The 21741-nt window shown below is 50.1% G+C and overlaps 2 protein-coding genes across 6 annotated transcripts; one reads left to right on the forward strand and one right to left on the reverse strand.

Annotated features, from left to right (window-relative positions):
* Positions 1-11: 11 nt before the first annotated feature.
* APOBR (apolipoprotein B receptor) lies at positions 12-5113 on the reverse strand. Its single transcript, XM_026011087.2, has 4 exons — positions 4988-5113; positions 1316-4654; positions 968-1230; positions 12-878 (listed from the first exon to the last, which is right to left on the reverse strand). The coding sequence occupies exons 1-4, from the start codon at positions 5042-5044 to the stop codon at positions 812-814; spliced, it is 3726 nt and encodes a 1241-aa protein (XP_025866872.1). The 5' UTR covers positions 5045-5113; the 3' UTR covers positions 12-811.
* Positions 3555-17562, forward strand: CLN3 (CLN3 lysosomal/endosomal transmembrane protein, battenin). Of its 5 annotated transcripts, none has more exons than XM_072753548.1 (17): positions 3555-4627; positions 6598-6795; positions 6983-7105; positions 7261-7339; positions 9301-9397; positions 10709-10780; positions 11190-11269; positions 11420-11505; positions 12024-12096; positions 12179-12322; positions 13071-13183; positions 14424-14470; positions 14558-14626; positions 14720-14775; positions 14914-15007; positions 16951-17091; positions 17182-17562. In XM_072753548.1, exons 3-17 carry the CDS (start codon positions 7060-7062, stop codon positions 17299-17301), a joined length of 1317 nt encoding a protein of 438 aa, XP_072609649.1. In that variant the 5' UTR covers positions 3555-4627; positions 6598-6795; positions 6983-7059; the 3' UTR covers positions 17302-17562. The 5 variants fall into 5 exon arrangements, with proteins under 5 accessions (XP_072609649.1, XP_072609652.1, XP_025866873.1 ...); XM_026011088.2 differs by lacking the exon at positions 3555-4627 and adding an exon at positions 5223-5928; XM_072753551.1 differs by lacking the exon at positions 11190-11269 and having other exon boundaries at positions 4540-4627.
* Positions 17563-21741: the final 4179 nt, after the last annotated feature.

Raw genomic sequence — 21741 nt, forward strand, 5'->3', positions numbered from 1 at the left:
CCTGCCAGATATTTATTTCTTGGATATTTATTTATTGGTTAGGGAAACGCTGGTTTATTTATTGTTTCAGAGCCTGCTAGTTGTCCTCGGGCGAGACCACCTTGCGGGCTGCCTAATAAAGCACTCTCATCTTCCCTCAGAGTCAGCTTCTTTTCAGAGAAGGGGTACTTGACACCCAAAGGGCAAGGGCCTGGGATGGGGTCTATAGCCTCTGGCCACCCTGGACCCCTCTCTGCTCCTAAATTCTGGGAGCTTCCTCCAGTCTGGCTACTGGGCTGGTTGTTGCCATAGTAACCAGCAGAGTCATGAGTTTTTGAGAGCTCAAGGCCACAGATCTGTTTGCCACCAACATCTGATTGCAAATGAAGCTCCGTAGACCCTCCTGACCCCTTTCCACTGGGCTAGCTCCTGCCCCAGAGGTTTGTGTGACTGTTCGCCAGCTCTCTGAAGTCCTGGCTGGGGACTGGGAACAGTCAGGGAGGGAAGGCTATGGGGACTACTGTCCTGTCCCCTTGGTCCTCCAGACAGCTGAGGCAGATTAGAAAGGTGGTCGGGACAGGCCATGAGAGGTGGTCCCAGGGGCCAGGGAGTCCGTCACCATATTGCCAAGTCATGCTCTTCCAAATCATGGTTCTAAAAACGTCTGGCTCTGTCTGCTCCACGAATGACACACGGAGAAACTGAGGCCCAGAGGATGAGAAGTGTGTATCCAAAATGTCAGAAGGAGATAGGCCAAGCAGGGTTCAGTGCACCCTCTGAGGACCCTCTGAGCCTCACCCAGGGCCCAGCTCCCAGGGGCTCAGGGCCTTCCCTAGGGTTTCGGTTGGCGCAGTCGGGCTTGCAGTTCCTGCATCATGCCGGAGTGTGCCAGGCCAAACCTGCAGATGGAGACAGATGATGGGAGCCGGTCCCCCGGGGTCTGTGGCCTCCTCCGCACCCCAGCCCCGCCACCTCACTCTGTGCTTACCCACGTCCCAGGGGCCTTCTGGCTGGCAGTGGGGTCCCTTCAGGCTTTGGGGGACTTGGCTCTGGGGGTTTCTCTGGCTGGAGAAGGCTCTGCTCAGGAGGTGCCAGCTCTTCCTCAGATGGGGGGCTGGGAGGCTCTTCCTGCTGCTCTGGGGCTCGGGTCCCACGGAAAGAGGGCCGGGAGCGTCTCAGCGAGGAGCTGCGAGACAGGAGGACACGGCTCCGGGGGATAGACACGTCCAGGAGAGACCCAGGGAGTGGGGCCTGCAGGGAAGGAGGCACAGAGTACCGTGGGGCCAGATTCGAGATTCTGCTCTGCCCGGCCCTGGTCCCTAGCTGGAGCTCTCACCTCACTCCAGCTGTTGAGGGCATCCCCTCCGGCCCCATGCGGCCTAGGCTTGGCCTCTGCAGGCTCCTGGTTTGTTGACTGGCCCTCCTGGCCCTGGACATCCTCCAGGCCTTCTGGAACAATGTCCTTGGCTTCTGCTCCCTGGTCTGTAGTCACCTCAGCATCCTCCACATCAAGGGGCCTTCGTGCCTCTCCTTCAGGGTGGTGGTCTCCACGCTGTCCCTCCCTGCCTTGCCCCTGCTCCTTCATCTGCCATCCCACAGCCTCCTTTTCCAATAGCATCTGCCCTCCTCGGAGGCCCTCAGCCTCCACAGTGGCCACAGCCCTCTCTGCCCTCACCACCTGGGAGCCTGAGGTAAAGCCATCCATCCCACAGCTTCCTTCTGCCACTGCAGGTTCCCTGACCTCAGCCCACTCTCCCCTGGGCTCATCCTCTCTGGCCTCCAAAGCCTCTGCTTGGCCCTCTCTGCCAGTCACCTCCTCTGCTGAGCCCTCCAGGCCAAACTCCGGCCCACCTTGGTTTTCTCCTAGTGCAGCCTCTACCAGTTCTTCGCCTCCCCCAGCCTCCTGCCTCCCTTCTGAGTCCCAAGCATCCCCAGCCTCTCTTTTGGGCCCTTCCCCAGCTCCAACAGCCCTTCCATCCAGAGCTGGCATCTCCCTCACTATCTCAGTAGCTAAAGAACTGGCCCCTGGTTCCTCGCTGTCTTGGAGGCTCAGAGCAGTCTCCTCCAGCCTCCAGTCTCCACTGGATGTTGTGTCTGCCCCCCAGGGCACTGTGGCCTCCACCTCCTCATCCTCTGTTTCTCTGACATCTGACTTTCCCAGTGACTGACCTGTCCCTGCATCTGCCCCGTGCCTTCCACCCAGCTCTTGGCTCTCTGGTGCAGGGACCTCTCCCTTCTCTGCTCCACACCCTGCTTCCTGGGCTTTCTTCCACTCCCCGATTGTCTCCAGGACACCTGAGAGGACAGACTCTTGGCCTCCCTTGGCCTCCTTTGGTGCCTGGCCTCCTGAAGCCTCCCCCTCCTCCTCTTCAGCACCTGCTTTTTCTTCCTGGGCATCCTCTCTCTCCACACCCATTCTCTGGTTCTCCCAGACTTCTGCCCCAGGGGCACCAGGCTTTACATTTCCTATGTTCCTGGGATCTTCTTCCAGGTTCTCTTCTGTCTCTCTGCTCAGGGCTGAAACGCCCCAGAGCTCTTCCTCACCCCCCTGTCCCTCCCCAGGCTGCTCTGTCAGGGTCTGGGGGCCTGCCATCAGCTCAGCTTCCTGGCCTGCAGTGACCTCATGCTCAAGGTCACCCAAAATCACCCCCTGTGCTTCTGCAACTGTCTGAGCCTCCTCCTCGCTCCTCTCTCTGCTGAACTCCTTCTCAGGACTGGTGGTCTCTGGGGCTGCCTCCAGGACAGCATCCCCTTCAGCCTCATTTGCCACTTTGTCCTTGGGCGACTCAGCCTCTGCGGCCGAGCAACCCTCTTTCTCTTCTCTAGCCATGTCTGCCTGCGCCACCTCCTCCACACTGGCTGGAACAGTCCCAATCACTGAGGCTTGCCTCCCCTCGGCCTCTATCACTCTCTGATCTGCCTGGACCTCAAAGCCTTCCTCTACCTTCCTCTCTGACCCCTGGCCTTCTGTAGCCTCTCTCCCTGCTGTCTGGTCCTTAGATGCTTCTTCAATGTCCTCAGTTCCCAGGGCCTGGGTCTGTTTGGGGGAAAACCTCATCTCAGCCTCTCTATTCTCATCCACCTCATCCTCCTGATCTCCCCCGGAGGCCTCCTCGAATGCCCAGGCCTTCCCTGTGCCCTCTGAGATCCTTTCTCCTGAGACGTCCCCATATTCGGTCTTCCTGGCTCCTGAGAGGTCATCTTCCTTCCCAGCTGAGGTTGTCCTGGCCTCTCTCCAGCCTAAAGGTATCCCATCCTTCCCCCTGCCTAAGGCTGTCTCAGCCTCCTCCTCCCTGCATGAGACTGTCTCAGCCTCTTCCCCACCTGAGGTCTTGGCTTCTTCCTTTTCTGAGGCTATGCTCTCCTCTCCCCTGCCTGAGACTGTCTCATCTTTCCCCCTGCCTGTGATTGTTCTATCTCCCTCTCCACCTGAGATCCTCTCATTGCGCTCCCCACCTGAAGTTGTTCTGGCTTCCTCCCAATCTGAGGCTGCGTCATCCTTCTCTCTGCCTGAGGCTGTCCCATCCTCCTCCCTGCCCAAGGCTCTTCTATCTTCCTCCTCCCTGCCTGAGGCTATCCCAGCTTCTTCCCTTTCCGAGGTTATGCTCTCCCCTCCCCTGCCTGAGACTGTCTCATCTTTCCCCCTGCCTGAGATTGTCCGGTCCTCCTCCCCACCTGAGACTGTCTCATCCCCCTCCCTACCTGAGGTTGTCCTGGGTTCCTCCCAGTCCGAGGCAGTCCCATCCTCCTCCTTGCCTGAGGCTATTCTATCCTCCTCCCCCACTGAGATTTTCTCCTTGTCCTCCCTGCCTGAGGCTGTCCCATCCCCCTCCCCACCTGAGGTTGTCCCGGCCTCCTCCCTGCTTGAGACTGTCCTAGTTTCCTCCCTGCCTAAGGCTGTCCTGTCCTCACTTTCTGTCCCTGGCTCCTGTGTTTCCTGTGCCCTCATGCTTCGACTGCCCCTGAGGACCACCCTCACCTCTTCTTCCTTCCCAGCCTCTTTGGTTGCAGACCCCTGGATCTCCTCTGCAACTGCCTCCTTGATCTGCTGCTCTAATGACTCCCTGTTGTCCCCTGCTACTTTCTGCCCATCAGCACCTACCTCCCCCTCAGGGTCCCTGTGCCAGGTCCACTGTGACTCCGCCTCCTTTGCCACCTCTGGTTTTCCTTCCTTGACCTCTTCCGCCTCCTCCTCCTGTTCCCAGGTTCTCAGTGTCTCCTCTCTGTTCACTTCCTGCTCACTGGGCCCTCGACTCTCCTGGACTTGGCTGCTGTTGTCTTGACCAGCCTCAGACCCTGCCTCGGACTCCTCTCTGGCCTCTAAGTGGGCACTTGGCCCCTGGCCCCTGGCAGCCTTGGGTGCCTCCCGGACCCCAATGTCCTGCCTATCTGCTTGAGACCCATGGGAGCTGCCTTCTTCCCAACCCCAGGTCTGTTCTGTAGCTGAACCTCCCTCCTGGCATCTTCCAGCCTCTCTGGGCCCTCTCAGCCCTCCATCCTCCTTGCTTTGGCTGCCTCCAAGGCCCTCCAGGGCATCCTGGGCTTCCTTCTCTTCGGTCTTCCCTGGCCTTCCTGCAGCCACCTCCCCCAGTTCCTCGGCTACCCTTGCTGCCTTCCTCTCTGCGGTGGGGACCTCATCTCCCATAAGGTAGGAGACAAAGGAGCTGAGGGAGTCCTGGAAGAGAAGGGGGAAGGGACAGAGGCATTAAGGGGAGGCCCAGCCCTCTCCCTTGGGACTTTGGCCCAGAGGAACTCAGGCCACAGAAGGGCTCTGGAATCTGGGAGGGGAAAGAACTGGATTTGCAGGAGGAAGAGGAAAGGGTTAGATTAGGGGTAGGTGGACATGTCTGTGGAGGTGGGAGGACTGAAACCCAGAAACACTCAGGCTAGAAGACTACCTGATCCTGGGGAAGGGATCTCGAGTCTGAGGAGAGTTTCAAAGGGAAGAAGGAAGGTGAGGCCCCAGGGAGCAGAATGAAAGCCTCTGGCATCTCTTTGCCCCTCTCACCAGTGCTCCCCTCAAGGCCTGATGCAGCCCAGGGAGATGTAGCCGAAGGAAATCCATCCTGTCTGTCTCTGTCTGTGTGTCCAGAAAGCTGACAAATGACTGTCCCCACCCACGGAGACAAGCCAGTCTTCCCCAGGGCCCAAGACACTTCCTCTTCCCCTGTGTCTCCCTGACACATCCCCTGTCCAGGCCCTGCCCACCTTCTGCAATGCCTCAGCAGCTCCCAGCTCTGGCTGGGAAATGGGCGTGTATCACACGGAGAGCTCAGGTGCATATCTGGAGCTGAAGGGTGAGGGGGGAGGCCAAAAAGAAAAAACTTGGAAGCAGGAGATCTCAGAACTGGGGAGGGGGAAAGGGGCTGTGGCAACTGCAGCTCAAGTGACTCAGGTCTTGTATTCACACCTCAGCCATTTCCGGCTCTCCCCCCAAGCCACAGCTACTCTGTGAGAGGAAGCTGGGGTTTGTGGTTCCTGTTTTGCCTAGGGACAAGGAGTAGGAGAGAAGAGGAGCTGGTAAGAACTCTGGCTTCTCATTTAAGGGTCATTAATGCTTCCCCAAGGGGAAGAGGGGGCTGAGTTAGTGGCTCCAGCGCCCATTCCCTCGTCCGCAGTCATTGTTGCGAAACAAAACTTGGCTAAGCTTTGTATTGTGGTTATTTGTGTCTACCTCCCACCCTCCTATGAGTTCCTTGAAGGCAGAGGCCACGTAGGACATGTTGCTGAGTTTGCAGGGCCCCACATGGGTAGTAGGACACCATTTTTCATTGGCTGAGTAACCTGGGAAGCAGACCAGAGGGGGCACATTTCAAACAGTAGTCTGAGGACTTGGTGGTGAGAGAGCTGGTAGAGGTGGGCACCAGCCATAGAAGCCCATAGAAGAGATTAGCAGGGGAAGGACTCAATGAAGAAAACTCAGGATGCTGCTTTACCACCTAGAGGAAGGTAAGAGAATAATCACTTGGTATTTTGGACTATGTGAAGTGGCTTTGATCTGTACCTCATCCCCCAATCCCCTCCCTGATCACCAATTCGAGGAACTAGATGAGGTCAGAGAATCAGAATCTTTGACCTTATTATCGTCGGGTCTAAACACTCTTGATGCAGGCAGGAATTCTGCAGCCTGCGGAGCCAAGCACACCTGCCTCTGGTGCTCTACTTCCTATTGTTAAAAGGGTCTCTAAGGTCAGCTTTAGGTCTAACCTTACATCATCACCAGCAAGTTTCCTTTTTTTCTCATCTGTAAAACCAGGGCTTGGACTATTTCTGTGATATTCTTTGGTTCTTGGATAATTTGGCAAAAGGGATCTCTTTAATGCTTTGGATGTTGCCAATAGATAGAAATCCTCTTAAGTGAGAGTGATCTTTAGTTTCAGTTCTGAAAAGCAATCTTAGGGCAAGAGATAGGAAGTAAGAATGCCTCGAAGCTGGCTTTGTTCGCAGCCAGAAACAGGGACGAGTAGCCAGGTGGCCATTTTTATTTCTGGCAATTGAAGGCCGGCAGAGGAGCTGAAGCCGCTCACTGCCATGACTAGTGCTGGCAGGATACCGTCAAGACCTTGGGCGCCGCTGGTGTAACGTCACGGCTCTTCTTGCTGATCCTACCCGCTCCAGCTTTAAACCAGCGGTTCCAGCGTTCCCCCGGCCTCTCTCTGCCCCCCGCCGCGCGGCTAGGAAGGCCTGAAGCGAAGACACCGAGAGCACCCGGAAGTCGTGGTGACCTCCAAGCACGTGATGAGGAGCCCGCTTGTGCTGTCACGTGACCCGCCAACCTGCGGTACCTCGGGGCCGAACTTGCAGCTGCTCTTAAAGGTACAGACCGCGGAGCCCCCTGCTTTAAAGGGGGCTGGGGCAGAGTCCCACGGGTGGGCCGTGGTGGGGGGTGCGAGGGCGCGAGATGGAGCCCCGGGGTAACTCGGTGGGGCGCCCGGCGCGAGTGCAGCGGAGAAGCCGGAGATGGGACCTGCAGTGGGGCGTTGATCCTTCTCGGCTGTCGCAGACCCTCACCCGCCCGGTCGGAGCCAATTCTGGACGCTCCCTGACTTTGAACCCTTCGTGGGACCTGAACTTGATGCCATGGGAGGTTGTGCGGGCTCGCGGCGGCGCCTTTTGGATTCGGAGGGTGCGTATTCCTGCCCGCCCTCCCGAGAGTGACAGCCTCTGCCCCGCAACCCACCCGACTCGGGGCTCGGGCGCGGGCTCGGGGGGACACCTGTGGCACCTTCGTGCACCTGCGAGGGAGGTGGGGTTCATGCTGTTCTCTTCTCGCCCTCGCAGAGGAGGAGACCGCCCCGGAACCTCGGCCCCCTCGGTCTGACCATAAGGGAGCCCTTTGGAAGAACGTGATGGGTTTCTGGTGAGTGGTCTGAACACTTCAGTAGAAGTAAAAATGGGGTGAAAAAAGTTGGGAAGCAATAGGAGGAAAGAGGGAAGAAAGAGTTGAGCTGGGAAAAAGGAGTTGAATTCACAAATATTTACTGAAACCAGTTGGCTTGCCCTGAGGCAGCGTGTAAACCTCCAAGACTTCACTCATTTACTTAACCACCTTCAAATTTGGGGCAGATTCTCAGATCACCTGTAGGACTACTTACTTTCATGTTTTTACTCCAAACAGTTCAGACTTTAAATTTGTAAATACATATGTTTTTTATTTTTTTTTATTTTAGTCTATCTTTTAAAATATTTTATTTATTCACGAGAGGCAGAGACATAGGCAGAGGGAGACTCAGGCTCCATGCAGGGAGCCTGATGTGGAACTCAATCCCGAGACCCTGGGATCACACCCTGAGTGACAGGCACTTAACCACTGAGCCACCCAGGTGTCCCAATACATGTGTTTTTTAAAAAAAATCTTTATTTTATTTTTATTTATTCACCAGAGAGACATAGGCAGAGGGAGAAGCAGGCTCCATGCAGGGAGCCCGAGGTGGGACTCTATCCTGGGACTCCGGATCATGCCCTGGGCCAAAGGCAGGTGCTAAACCGCTAAGCCACCCAGGCATCCCTGAAATCTTTAAATCACTATGTAGATAGAAAGCCAGTGTTTTTTCTAATGCATGTTTTTACAAATGCACCCCCACTTTTTAAAAGATCAACCATCTAAAACAAAAGAAAAGGGATGCTTGGGTGGCTCAGCTTTTGAGCCTCTGCCTTCAGCTCAGTGCGTGATCCCGGAATCCAGGATGGAGTCCCATATCCGGCTCCCTGCAAGGAGCCTGCTTCTCCCTCTGCCTGTGTCTCTGCCTCTCTCTGTGTGTCTCTCATGAATAAATAAATATTTAAAAAAAATAAAAGCTCATCCATCTACCTTCTGAAATCATTCTGATATTGAGCTTTGGGAAATCCTTCTAGGGGCTAACCTAACATTGAGGGCTTGGGTGGCACACTGGGTTGGAAGTGACTTCCCATGTGACTCTGGAAGAGGCCTGTAACCTCTCCGAGCCTCAGCTTGACAGCCGCAAAATGAAAAGAACGGTGGGACCATGTCATGGACTTGTGAAAAGAGCACATAAAATCTCTGGCGCTAGGCGCAGTTCCTTTCCCATCACTGAGTGTAGCTCTGGGAAATGAGAGTAAGCAAAAAAGATCTTTCGTGGGTCATAGAAGGCTTTGGTATTGTTTTAATCTGCACAGCTCCCTGTGAAGTGGTGAGAAGAAAAACTTGTGTCCCCATTTACACATGAGTAGACCGAGGCTGCTCAAGTTGAAAGCGGCAGCCTTTGAGACCTGAACAGGGTCCTTTGGGCTTCGAGCCCCAGGATCTTTGTACTGCTCCACAGCACATCAGAGATGGAGGAACAGTGGATGAGAAATGCCCCAGGAACTGAATTATGGTGGAAGCTTGGAGAGAGTCATCAAGGATGACTTTTTTTTTTTAATTTTATTTATTCATTCATGAGAGACACACACACACACACAGAGGCAGAGACACAGGCAGAGGGAGAAGCAGGCTCCATGCAGGGAGCCTGACATGGGACTCGATCCCAGGTCTCCAGGATCAGGCCATGGGCCGAAGGCAGCACTAAACCACTGAGCCATCCGAGCTGCCCGACTTCTTTTCCTGAGAGGGATAAGGTGTGAACCCAAGTCTGTCATCCCAAACCCTGTATTTCTAACCCTAACACTGAAATGGAGATGGGGTCTGGTGATAGAGAACAACAAGGGAGTTGATTAAAAACCACAGGAGGGGAGATTTGATGCTAGGACTGTGGGTAGATTGTATTGTAAGCATGGAAGGAGGTTAATACCTGTTTATATGTCAGTTATATCTCAGTAAAACTGGATCGGGGGGGAAAAAGTCCATTCTGTTCACTCTAGGCTCCTGGGCCTTTGCAACAACTTCTCTTATGTGGTGATGCTCAGCGCTGCCCATGACATCCTTAGCCACCAGAGGGCATCTGGGAACCAGAGCCATGTAAGTGATCCTCTCTACCACCACCGGACCATGTTTAGTCAGGGGAAGATGAGGGACTCACTCTAGAGCAGGGACCCCTTTGAAAAACTCATGGAATGGGGTGGCCAAGGAGTGGGGCAAGGGGGTTAAAGTTCCCAGTCTCCCAGACCACAGAGCGGGAAGGGTTTTTGAGAATCAAATGGTGCCACCTATGCAAACTCAAATGTGGGTGAGGCCATGGTCTATAGCAGCGTTCCTTAACCCTCATGCTGTTAATTTTAGGCTGGAGCATTCTTTGTTGTGGGACTTTCATGTGCATTGTGTAGTGCTTAACAGCACCCTAGCGAGTCCTCTACCAACCAGATACTAAGTGTACCCCCTGCTTTCCAGTTGAGACACGAATGTCTCCAGACATTGCCAACTGTTCCCTGGGGGGTATAATCAGTTGAGAATCTCTTGTCTGTGATGAGCTGGAGTGGGGGGTGCTGGAGTAGCCACCACCTTGCAAATCCAACAGGGAATTTGGTCCAAGACCAGCTTTTCGGGAAACCTAATTTTTAATTTGTTTTTTGGATGAATAGCTACAAAGACTTTATCAAATTATTTTAAATGTTAGCATTTACATATTCTCATGTATACATAGAATAGTTATTTGGAATCCTCAGGCCATGGGGTTGCTAATGTGTCCACATGTGAGGTTGGTGGGGAAAAAATGAGACCAGGCTTGGAGCCACAGGGCTTTAAAAAATTGGAAATCCTCCTAGGGGTTTAAGAGGAGTAGGTCGAAGAGGAAAGGGTCACTGAGGGAGTTTGGTTTAACCCCACCCTCACAGATCTCCAGCTGAATCTCCTTTCCCGTTCTTCGGGGAAAGGGACCCATTTCCAGCCTGTATGCCTACTGTATGTTTATGCCCGCTCCCTAAAATTGACATGGCAAACATACCCAAGCTTCCAGTGGGATAGGGCCTTATAAATATATTTATCTCAGAGAAAATAAGGCACTTTGGGAGCATTACAAGTTCACTCCTACCTGTACATTGTTCTAGACAGAAAGTAAAAATTTGGGAACCCCAATTTTTTTGGATGAAAGCTCCTGAATGTGTTACCCAAGTAGAGCCCATTTACAGAGCCACTTTTGGCCTTTGGGTCCTTAATTTGAACTTTCTATGATGGTAACCTCACCCTCCCTGTTGTGCACTTAGAGAAACTGAGACCCCAAGAGGCCAGACCCAAGGCCATCCTCCAAGTTAGGGCTGAGCTGGGACTGGAGCTAGGCCCTTTGTGTGTGTCTCCTCTCGGCTCTGTGGGTGAAAGATTCTTTTCCGCCATCAGGTGGACCCAGACCCTCCGCCTACTGCCCACAATAGCTCATCTCGATTTGACTGCAACTCTGTCTCCACGGCTGTGAGTACCCACCTCGTCCTCCCCAACCCCTGCCACCCCCACCCCTCAGCACCTGGCTGCTACCATCATGATGATCATAATTAAGACTGAAGTTTCCTAAGCCTTTTCTGTGTGTAGCATACATTATCTCCTGTGATCGTCACAGTGCTACCAGGAGCTAAGCACTGTAAGCATCTCCCCCCTGCCCCCCATATTCCAGGTCAGGGAACTGAAGCTCAGACAATGCACATGTCTTGACACAAAGCTACAGAGCAGCAGAGCTGGGACTTGAACCCAGATCTCTCTGACCTTAGATAGAGCCTGTGTCTGTAGCTGGTCAACCTGGCCGGTGTCTGTCTTTCCTTGGCCGCTTGGTTGGGAGGCTTGTCGCTGGGACCGTCAGGGATCTCACTCTGTTCTCCTGTTCCAGGCAGTGCTCCTGGCAGACATCCTCCCCACCCTCATCATCAAACTGCTAGCTCCCCTTGGTCTGCATCTGCTGCCCTACAGGTCTGGGTGGGATGGCAGGAAGAAGGGCAGGTGGGATCTGAAGTGGGGGTGGGGGATGGCGGTAGGGGGAGGCTGGGAGGTTGGGAGGGCTAGGGAGTTGCAGCAGTGGAAGCTGACCTTCCTCTGCCCTCCCTACCTCTTGCCCCTCAGCCCCCGGGTTCTTGTCAGTGGGATTTGTGCCGCTGGAAGCTTCATCCTGGTTGCCTTTTCTCATTCAGTGGGGACCAGCCTGTGTGGTGAGTGTGAGGTTCTGTGTCAGGTGTAACTCAGATGAACCAAAACAGAGCATTGCAGGGGTAGTCTTCCCAACTTCTGAGAAGAAAGGGATTGTTTTTATACCCTCAGTCCTTCTGGGACTGTCACAAGTAGGAGTTGGGAGATGAGGTCATTTGGAGGGATGGGTGATGGCCAGAGGAGGGTGGGGGCTGAGCTAGGAGGAAATGGATGGAGTATAGGTAGCTGGAGGTGAGCAGGGTCACCAACACCCCCCGTCATGGGGGTGGCTGAGGCATCAGGGATGAGTTCTCGTTCTGGAGCTGACACCTGGGTAGATAGAGGTACCATTCATTTCCTATAAGAGGGCATGCTGGGAAGCAGGTTGGTTCTTGGTTCTCTTCCAGATCTGAAGCATCCTCTGTCCAGGGAATCTGTTTTTAGTCCCTCTGAGCTGATGCAGAGGAGGCCATGGCCAGATACCTCAGGGGATCAGGGCTTTGGGGGTGTGTGACCACTGGCATGCTTGTCCTCCCTCCAGGTGTGGTCTTGGCCAGCATCTCATCAGGTGTGGGAGAGGTCACCTTCCTCTCACTCACTGCCTTCTACCCCAGGTAAGCAGGTGGATCAGGGAGTGAGGGAGAGGACCTTCCAGTGCTGGCTGTGATCCTTGCTCATCTCTTGTGTTCTTCTCAGGGCTGTGATCTCCTGGTGGTCCTCAGGAACTGGGGGAGCAGGACTGATGGGAGCATTGTCCTATCTGGGCCTCACCCAGGCTGGCCTCTCCCCTCAGCACACCCTACTGTCCATGCTGGGTATCCCCGCCCTGATGCTGGCCAGGTAGGCTGCCTAGGCTGGGAGGGTGAGGGATTTGAGGAGAGAACTAGATCAGATGCTCCCAATCTTTGGATCCCCACAGCCTTGTAATGTGGGGGTATGGATTCTGGACTGTGATAGGCCTGCTTTGAGTTCTGGAGCTGCTGCTTGTTGGCTGTATGGTGTAGGACAAAGTACTCTACCTGTCTGGTCCGCCTTGCTTCCCCGTGTGAAGCATCTGGTACAGTGTGGGTCCCAAGATGACTTGAAGGAGGCAGGGGTGGACTTTACCTTATTAATTTGGAGTGTATTAGGAGAACGTTTTAAGTAGCCAATCAAACCTGTCATTTTACAGATTATTGCTTAGGACAAGGCCACATAGAAAAAGTGAATTCATTTAAAGGAAAATGATGAGCAAAAAATATTTTGTATAGGAGGAGTGTAAACACAGCCAATATAGAAGAGACTGAAATTTCCAAAGTTCTGGCCCAGCATGGAATGAGTACATGATAAATGGTAGCCAGAGCAATCATTAGAATAACAATGACAAGAAAACAGAGTTGACTTGCTTGGTGTGAGCCATGAGTCCAAACAAGGGCTGGTGGGTATAAACAACAAGGAGACAAATTTCTGCTCCAAAGAAGGAAGCACCTTTCTGCAGTTGCGGCTCTCTGGCACAGGATGAGGGGGCCTACAAGGAGTATAGGAATGATGAGGGGCTGCCCTGGGAGGGTGGGCACTTCGATCTCATCTCCATCCCACCCGTTCCTAGCTATTTCTTTTTGCTCACATCTCCTGAGCCCCAGGACCCCGGAGGGGAAGAAGAGGCAGAGACATCAGCACGGCAGCCCCTGATAGACAGTGAAACCCCAGAGTCGAAGCCAGGTAGGAGATTTGGGGTCCCTCAGACTCGTCACTCTCTCTCTGAAAGGGCATCAGCCTTTCTACTCTACAGTGGACACAGGAGGGGAGGTGGACGGCAGTGCTGGTTAGGGTAAGAGCCAATTGCATCCATCTATTCAAGAATACTCACTGGGGCACTTAGGTGGCGCAGTCAGTTAAGCAACCGGCTCTTGATTGAATCTCAGCTCATCATATCAGGGTCATGGGATCAAGCCCCCTGGGCTCCACAATGAATGTAGAGCCTGCAAAAGAGCTTCTCAGTGAGTGCTTACGATGTGCGGATCACTAGGGGTACCAGGTGCACAACATGAGGAATGGGGGCAGATTCGTAAACAAGTAGCTGAATCAGAAACATGTTATTTTCGAGCCTTGGTAAGTGCTGGCCAGACATAAAGCAGAGAGGGCTGCTAGGAACTGAGGGAAATAGAGAAGGGTCCTACCTGGAGGAAGCGGTCCGAGAAAACCTTTTTGAGGAGATGTCATTGGCCTGAAATTTGAATGACAGGGAGCCAGCCTTATGGACAGCAAGGTGAACAGGCTGCAGGCAGAGCTAACAGCAGTGGGGGGCACCTGGGTGACTCAGTTGGTTAAGCGTCTGCCTTCAGCTCAGGTCATGATCTCAGGGTCTTGGAATCAAGACCTACCTCAGGCTCCCTGCTCAGTGGGGAGCCTGCTTTTCCCTCCCCTCTGCTGCTTCCTCTGCTTGTGTCTCTCACTCACTGTTAAATAAACAAATAAAATCTTAAAAAAAAAAAAAAAAAGATCCTGTGTTGGGAATGAACTTGGATGGTCAAGAAACGGAAGGGGCCAGTGTGGCTGGGTTGGAGAGATAAAGCTATCAAACTGTACAAGAGCTATGGAGAGGTCCCACCAGTTAATTCCTTTTTTTTTTTTTAATTGTGGTAAAATATATTTAACATGAAGTTTACCAATTTAACCATTTGAGGGGGGGCAGGGACAGAGGGAGAGAGAAAATCTTAAGTGCAAAGGAATCTCACAACCCTGAGATCATGACCTGAGCTGAAACCAAGTCAGACGCTTAACCAAATGACCTCCCCACCCCCGCCCCGGGACTCCTTAACCATTTTTAATTGTACAATCCAGTGGCATTTAAGTGCCTTCCTGCAGTGAGTATGAATGTGGTTGGTTCTTACCCACCAGCACACCTCTGCCGAGTCCATGTGCCAATCTCACCTTCCTTTCCCTCCACGTTCCCCTGCAGACTCCAGCTCAAACCTCTCCCTTCAGGAAAGGTGGACTGTGTTCAAGGTATGGTTGGTGGCTGTGGTGAGGCCCCCACCCTCACAGCCAGTGCCTGCCTGCCAGCTTTCCACTTATGTCTTCTGATTCTTCCAGGGCTTGCTATGGTACATTGTCCCCTTGGTCCTAGTTTACTTTGCGGAGTATTTCATCAATCAGGGGCTGGTGAGTGAGGGTTACAGGGAGGGGTGCAAGTCATAATAGAGGCAGGGGCCCCACTTGTCTCTGACCATCTACCCTCTGTGCTCTTTGCTGCAGTTCGAGCTCCTGTTCTTCCGGAACACATCCCTGAATCATGCTCAGCAGTATCGCTGGTAAGAAGAGTGAGATGGGGCAGCAGGATGGGCGGGGGACTGGGAGGGCCCCTTGATGATGGGGCTGGCAGCAGCTGGGGCCATCCTGCTGAGTAGGGGCCCAGAGGGGCTTCCTTCTCCTCTCTGCCCCCTTCAAAGGTACCAGATGCTCTACCAGGCTGGCGTCTTTGTTTCCCGTTCTTCTCTCCGTTGCTGTCGCATCCGTTTCACATGGGTCCTGGCCCTGCTGCAGGTACCAAGCCTGGCTCTCCCTCCATTCCCTCCTTGGCTCCCAGCTACCCAAGACCCCAGGCCTCCTTCCCTCCGCAGGAAGTGTTTCTTGCCCACTGTCAGGTTGTCTGGGGAACAGAAGGCCAGCAGGACTCCAGCTCTGTATAAAATGTGTGGCCTTGGGAAACCTGGCAAACGTGGATGCAAATCCCACCTTCTGTTCTCTGCAGTTGTGTGACTTAGGGCAGGTCTCTAAACCAGTCCAAGATGAGAGTTCCTCATCTCTGAATCAGGAGTGGCCAACATCTGCTTCTCTAGGTAGTTATAAAAAATAGAGATGAGAAGAAGTGTTTTAGAGCACTAGAAGTACTTCCTTGTTGATTTTCTCAAGCTTCATGCTGAGACACAGGCTTTCAAATAATATCTCTGTGGATTAAAAAAAAAAATGACGCACTGGTCTTTTACTCTGGATGGTTCATTATGATAGAACCAGTGATGTTGTAGCCAACAAGTTATTTGCCGCCAGGCTGGTGAGCAAATTTAACTTCCTGTTGCAGAACTATGACAGCCTTAAGTGAACACACACCATTCTCTCCCATGGTCTAACTGAAGTAGCTTCACATAACCAGCCTTCACTGTTTCAAAGTCCGGGGTCTCTTAGCCCCTGAAGGTAACTATCAAAATAAACCTTCCATTAGTCCAGGGAAGTCATTTTTCATAAACTGAGCCTGATTCTAGGATAACAAGATATAGAACAAATCTAGGTTGCACTTGAATGTTTCAACAGTACTGTGTGAATGCCCTGTAGCTTTCTTCCTTATTTTTCTGAACAGTACTGCCCGCCCAGGGCCCTGTACCACCAAAGTCGCAAATTGTTGTGTCAACAACTCTGAACTCAGGGTTCTTCATTAGATGCCACTGACATGGGTAGCTTAGGATTTTAGCTGTAATTTTAACCAAGGCTGCTCTGTAGAATTAGTGGCTTATCATCATTTAATTCTATTACAGAAAGTGTGTAGCCCCATGACACAGACAAAAGTGTTGGTGGTGTACTGCCAGTCACATTAGTATCACCGCATGTGTTTTTTTAAATGCAGACCTCTGAGCTCACCTCAGACTTAATGAATTAGAAGCTTCAAGGGCAAGGCTTTTGTGGGTCACACGGTGCCCAGGTGATCTGTATGTACATTGTGCATGAACCACCATGGCCGCCTACGTATTGGCAAGGCAACCCTACATGCTTAGGCCTAGGACACTGGGATCCTCTGAAGGACTGGGGCACAGAGGAGGGACCTACCCCCGTGGGTGGGGCAAGAGTAGCTTCCTAAGAGACATGAGAACACCTCACGCAGAGTTTCTCAACCTCGGCCTTATTGACATTTGGAGTTGAATCATTTGTTGCACGGCTATCCCATGCACTGCAAGGTGTTGAGCAGCATCTATGGCCCCTGGCAACTCCCTCCCCACTCGAGACAGCCCAGAACATCTTTAGACATTGCCAAATGTCCCCTGGGTGGCAGAAATCACACCCAGTTGGAAACTGCTGGTCCACCCAAAGCCTCAGTCTGGTAAAAGCCTCAGTCTGGTAAAATGGTGGGAGGGGGTGGGCCTCTCTCTTCAGGGAGCCCTTGGGAAGAGGCATGAGAGCCCAGGAGCAGGAGAGATCCTGATCCTGGTTGAGCTGCGAAGAGTGGTGACCAGGAGATCTTAAGTGAGGGAAGGGGAATAGTGTCCAGGAGTGACATGAGCCAAGGTGAGGTTGGGGGAGGGACTTACAATGTCTAGGGTGCTGGGACAGGATAGGAAGGCCTACCCCACATCCAGGGTCTGGTAGGCCAGCTGGGTGTTGGGATTTGATCCGGGTCTGTCAGCCCTCTCCTCAGCATCTCCCAGAACCAGGGGCCACTGGATGGGATCTCAGCCTCTGGTCCCAGGCTCAGCCTTCCCCTCCACCTGCATCCCCAGTGCCTCAACCTGGCCTTCCTGCTGGTGGACGTGTGGTTCAGCTTCCTGCCCAGCATCTACCTCATCTTCCTGATCATTCTGTATGAGGGGCTCCTCGGAGGTGCTGCCTATGTGAACACCTTCCACAACATTGCCCTGGAGGTCAGTACCAGCTAGGCAAGGGCTGCGGGGTGGGGGGAATGGGGGGGCGTCTAGGATTGAAGCCTCACCCCTGCTTCCTGTCCTCCCCAGACAAGTGACCAGCACCGGGAATTTGCCATGGCAGCTGCCTGTATCTCGGACACTTTGGGAATCTCCCTGTCAGGGCTCCTGGCCCTGCCTCTGCATAACTTCCTTTGTCACCTGTCTTGACACTCTGGCTTCTCAGGACATGGAAAACACTAACCTAGGCCTATACTGACAGGCGGGCGAGCGCTGGCGCACAGCCCAGAGCCCACTCACCAGCTCTGCTTCCGACTTCCCAAGGGCAAGCAGCGGGGGCACAGAGAAGTGCCCAGGTCCCATCCCCCCTTTGAGCAAGAGCCCGCGGTTTTTGCCTACTCCCAGGCTGGCCTCGGGGAGTTTCTTTACAGCGTGACTTCCTCACAATAAATGCCTGTTTTACCAATTTTATCAGTTGACTCCTGTGCCATTTTTCTTCCTGAAAGAAAAAAAACGTTCTTTTGTTATAGAAGTAATAAAAATGGACTTTGGAATATGTGCAGGAGAGTATAAAGAAAGCATTTCAGCAGATCTCTACCTATTCTTTGAGACTTTACTCATATACTCATTCGTTCATTCATTCACTGTATGGGGCAATCTACATATATTTTTCCCCAATGTAAGTTTTCTATAAGTTTTCAAACATACAGAGAGATCGAAAGAATTCCCAGAATAAGTGCTCATGTATGTAAGACTGGGTTCTATGGGGAACATTTTGCTACAGTTACTTTATCACATGTGTAACACTCCATCCAAATGAAGTCTTACTTTTGCAATATATTTCAAAGTAGGAGGCTGACTCTAATACACTTCCCTCTGTTTATTTTTTAAGACTATTTTTAAGTAATCTCTACGTCCAACATGGGGCTTGAACTTGCAATCCTGAGATCAAGAGTCTTACACCACCAACTGAGCCAGCCAAGTGCCCCTAATACAGTTCCATCTAGATGCTTCAGCATGTGTATTAGCTAGAATCTGGTATTTTTATATAGTCCTTTTTTTAAGTTGTTTTTTTTTAAAGATTTTATTTATTCATGAGAGAATTTGTGAATTTTATTTATTCATACCCTGAGCCAACGACAGATGCTCAACCACTGAGCCACCCAGGAGTCCCTGTATAGTCGTTTTTATAGGTACAATTTTTATACAGTAAAATGCACAAGTCATATATTTTCATTTTTTTTAAAGATTTTATTTATTCATGAGAGACAGAGAGAAAGAGGCAGAGACATAAGCAGAGGGAGAAGCAGGCTCCCTGCAAGGAGCCTGATGTGGGACTCGATCCCAGGACCCGGGGTCACAATCTGAGCGCAAGGCAGATGCTCAACCACTGAGCCACCCAGATGCCCTACAAATCATATATTTGATTGTATATTTTTAAAGTAATGCTGGCTCAGTAGTGTTTCCGATACTCCCATATTTGCCATGTATAACAGTACTTTTATTCACTTAATATTTTTCATTAAATGACTTTTAATATAAAATTTTTAAGGGATACTTAATGGGAGGGACTATTGAAATCATGAGTTTGAAATGCTAGTTAAATATTTTTTCTACAACACTTTAAAATAAATGCAGATAGTCCCTGACTTATGATTAGACTTAATGATTTTTCAACTTTACAATGATGTGAGAGCAATAGCCATTCAGTAGAAGCTATACTTCAAATTTTGAATTTTGATCTTTTCCCAGGCTGGTGGTAGGTGCTATATTCTCTTGTGATGCTGGGCAATGGCAGCCAACCACAGACTCCCAGTCAGCCACTCAATCACCAGCATCAACAATGGACACACAACCCTTCTGTAGCCATACAACCAGTCTGTTTGCCACATTCAGTATAGTATTCAATCAATTACATGATATTTTATCTTGTAAAATAGACTATGTTCACCAACTTTGCCCAGCTACAGCTGGTGTAAGTGTTCTGAGCACGTTTAAGGTAAGCTAGGCTAAGCAATGATGTTCGATAGGTTAGGTGTATTATATGCATTTTTAACTTAAAATAGTTTCAACTTATGATGGGTTTATCAGGACAAAACCCTATCGTAAGTTGAGGAAAATCTGTATATAACTTTTGGAGTTCAAAGTCAACATCCACATATGCTCTGAGACTATCCCATCACCACCAGTGATGTTTATGGCTCATGCTCAGGGAAGTGCTGACATGGTGGTTAATAGCATGGGCTTTGCTGGCAGAGAAGCCTGGCCCTTTAGGCCTCAGCTCTGCCATTCATGAACTCACGATCTCAGGCAATCATCTTCATTTCTCTGCACTGCAGTTTACTGATCTGGTCAAATGGGGATGGCAGTAGTATCAACATGTCATAATGTGGTTGTAGAAACTGCATGAGCTCTTGGGAAAGCACGGTCTTTGTTCATGCTAGGGATGGGCTCCTGCCTTTATCTTTATACTGCATTATACTAGTTGTTCTCAAAACTTGAGTGTGTTCCAGAGGGCTTGTACAAATACAGATTACCAGGGCTTACCCCCACAGCTCTGACTGAGGAAGTGTGGGGTGGGGACCAAGAATATGCCTTCCTATCATACACTCAAGTAATGCTGATGCTGCTGTTCTTGGGACCATACTTTGAAAACCACTGAATTGTGCTTTTCCTTTTTTTAAAAAAAAATTAAATGCAATTAGCCAACATATAGTACATTCTTAGTTTTAGATGTAGAGTTCAATAATTCATCAGTTGCACATAACACCCAGTGCTCATCATATTACATGCCCTCTTTAATGCCCAATTACCTCATCCGTATGCTTTTCCTTTTTAAAATATTCTCCATAGGGACTTGTATCTAGGATACATACATGAAGAACTCTTCCAACTAAAAAAAAAAAAAATCTTGAGGTTCCCCCCGCCCAACCCTGGGCCCAACTTCATTCTTTTGGATGTGAATATTCAGTTGTCCCAGCACCATTTGTTGAAAAGACTCCCTATGGATTTGTTTTAGAAAATCAGCTGTTGAAAATCAGTTGACTGCAAATGTGGGGATTTGTTTCTGGACTCTTAATTCAATTCCAATGATCTACATGTTTATTCTTATGCTAGCACAACACCATCTTGATTACTGTAATTTTGTAGTGAGTTTTTGAAATTGGGAAGTGTGAATCCTCCAACTTTGTTCTTTTTCAAAAATGCTTTATGGGAATGCCTGGGTGGCTCAGTGGTTGAGTGTCTGCCTTCGGCTCAGGATGTGATCCCCAGGTCCCAGGATCAAGTCCTGCATCAGGCTCCCTACAGGGAGCCTGCTTCTCCCTCTGCCTATGTTTCTGCATCTTTTTCTGTGTCTCTCATGAAAAAATAAATAAAATCTTTTTTTGAAGAATGTTTTATGAATTTTAGAATGAGCTTGTCAATATCTATAAAGAAGCCAGTTGCGATTTTGATAGTGCTTGCATTGAACTGTATATCAGTTTGGGAAGTATTGCCAACTTAACAACATTAACTCTTTTGATCCATGTACATGGGATGGCTTTCCTCTTATTTAGATCTTTATTTTCTTCCAAGAATGCTTTCTAGTTTCAGAGTATACATTTTGCACTTCTTTTGTTAAATTTATTTCTAAGCATTTTATTCTTTTTCGGTGCTTTTGTTAAGTGGCATTGTTTTGCTTTGTTTTGTTTTTAGAGAAAGGGGAGGGGCAGAAGGAAAAAGAGATAGAGAATCTTAAGCAAGCTCCATATCCATCTCAGAGCCTGATGTGGGGCTTGATCTCACAACCCTGAGATCAAGACTTGAGCCAAAATCAAGAGGTGGACACTTAACTGACTGACAACCCCAGTGAAATTGTTTTCTTAATTTCCTTTTTGGATTGGTCTTTATAAATGTATAAAATACAATTGCTTTTTTGTCTACTGGTCTTTTATCCTCCAACCTTGCTGAGCTCATTATTATTTTCAATAGTTTTTGGTAAATTCCATAGGATTTTCTATATATGAGGTATGTCATCTTCAAACCTTTCTAATCTAGATGTCTTTTATTTGACTTTTTGCTGAATTGTCTTGGCTAGAACCTCTAGTACAACATTGAATAGAAGTTGTAAGAGTAGACTTCCTTGTCTTGTTCCTGATTTTAGGGGAAAAGCTTTCAATCTTTCATCATTAAGTATGATGTTAGCTGTGGATTTTTTGCAGATGTCCTATATATCATATTGAGGAAGTTCCCTTCTGTTCCTAGTTTGTAAAGTATTTTTATCATGAAGATGTTTTGCATATTGTTAAATGCTTTTTTTTTTTTTTGCATCTATTGAGATGATCATTTGATTTTTGTCTTTTAATTTACTGACATGGTATATTACATTAATTCATTTTCATATATTAACCAAATTTTGCGTTCCTAATAAATCTCACTTGGTCATGGTTTGTGTATTATATTTTCTACTATTTTGTTGAGGATTTTTGTGTCTCTAATTTATAAGAGATATTGGTCTGAAGTTTTCTTATGTCACTTTTGTCTGATTTTGGCATCAGGGTAATACTTGCCTCATAGAATAAGTTGGAAAGTATTCCCTCTTCTATTTTTTGAAAGAATTTGTGAAGAACTGTTGTTAATTCTTTAAGTAGTTACAGAATTATTAACCAG

The sequence above is a fragment of the Vulpes vulpes genome, chromosome 3 (assembly GCF_048418805.1).
Source record: "Vulpes vulpes isolate BD-2025 chromosome 3, VulVul3, whole genome shotgun sequence".
In the NCBI taxonomy this organism is placed as follows: domain Eukaryota; kingdom Metazoa; phylum Chordata; class Mammalia; order Carnivora; family Canidae; genus Vulpes; species Vulpes vulpes.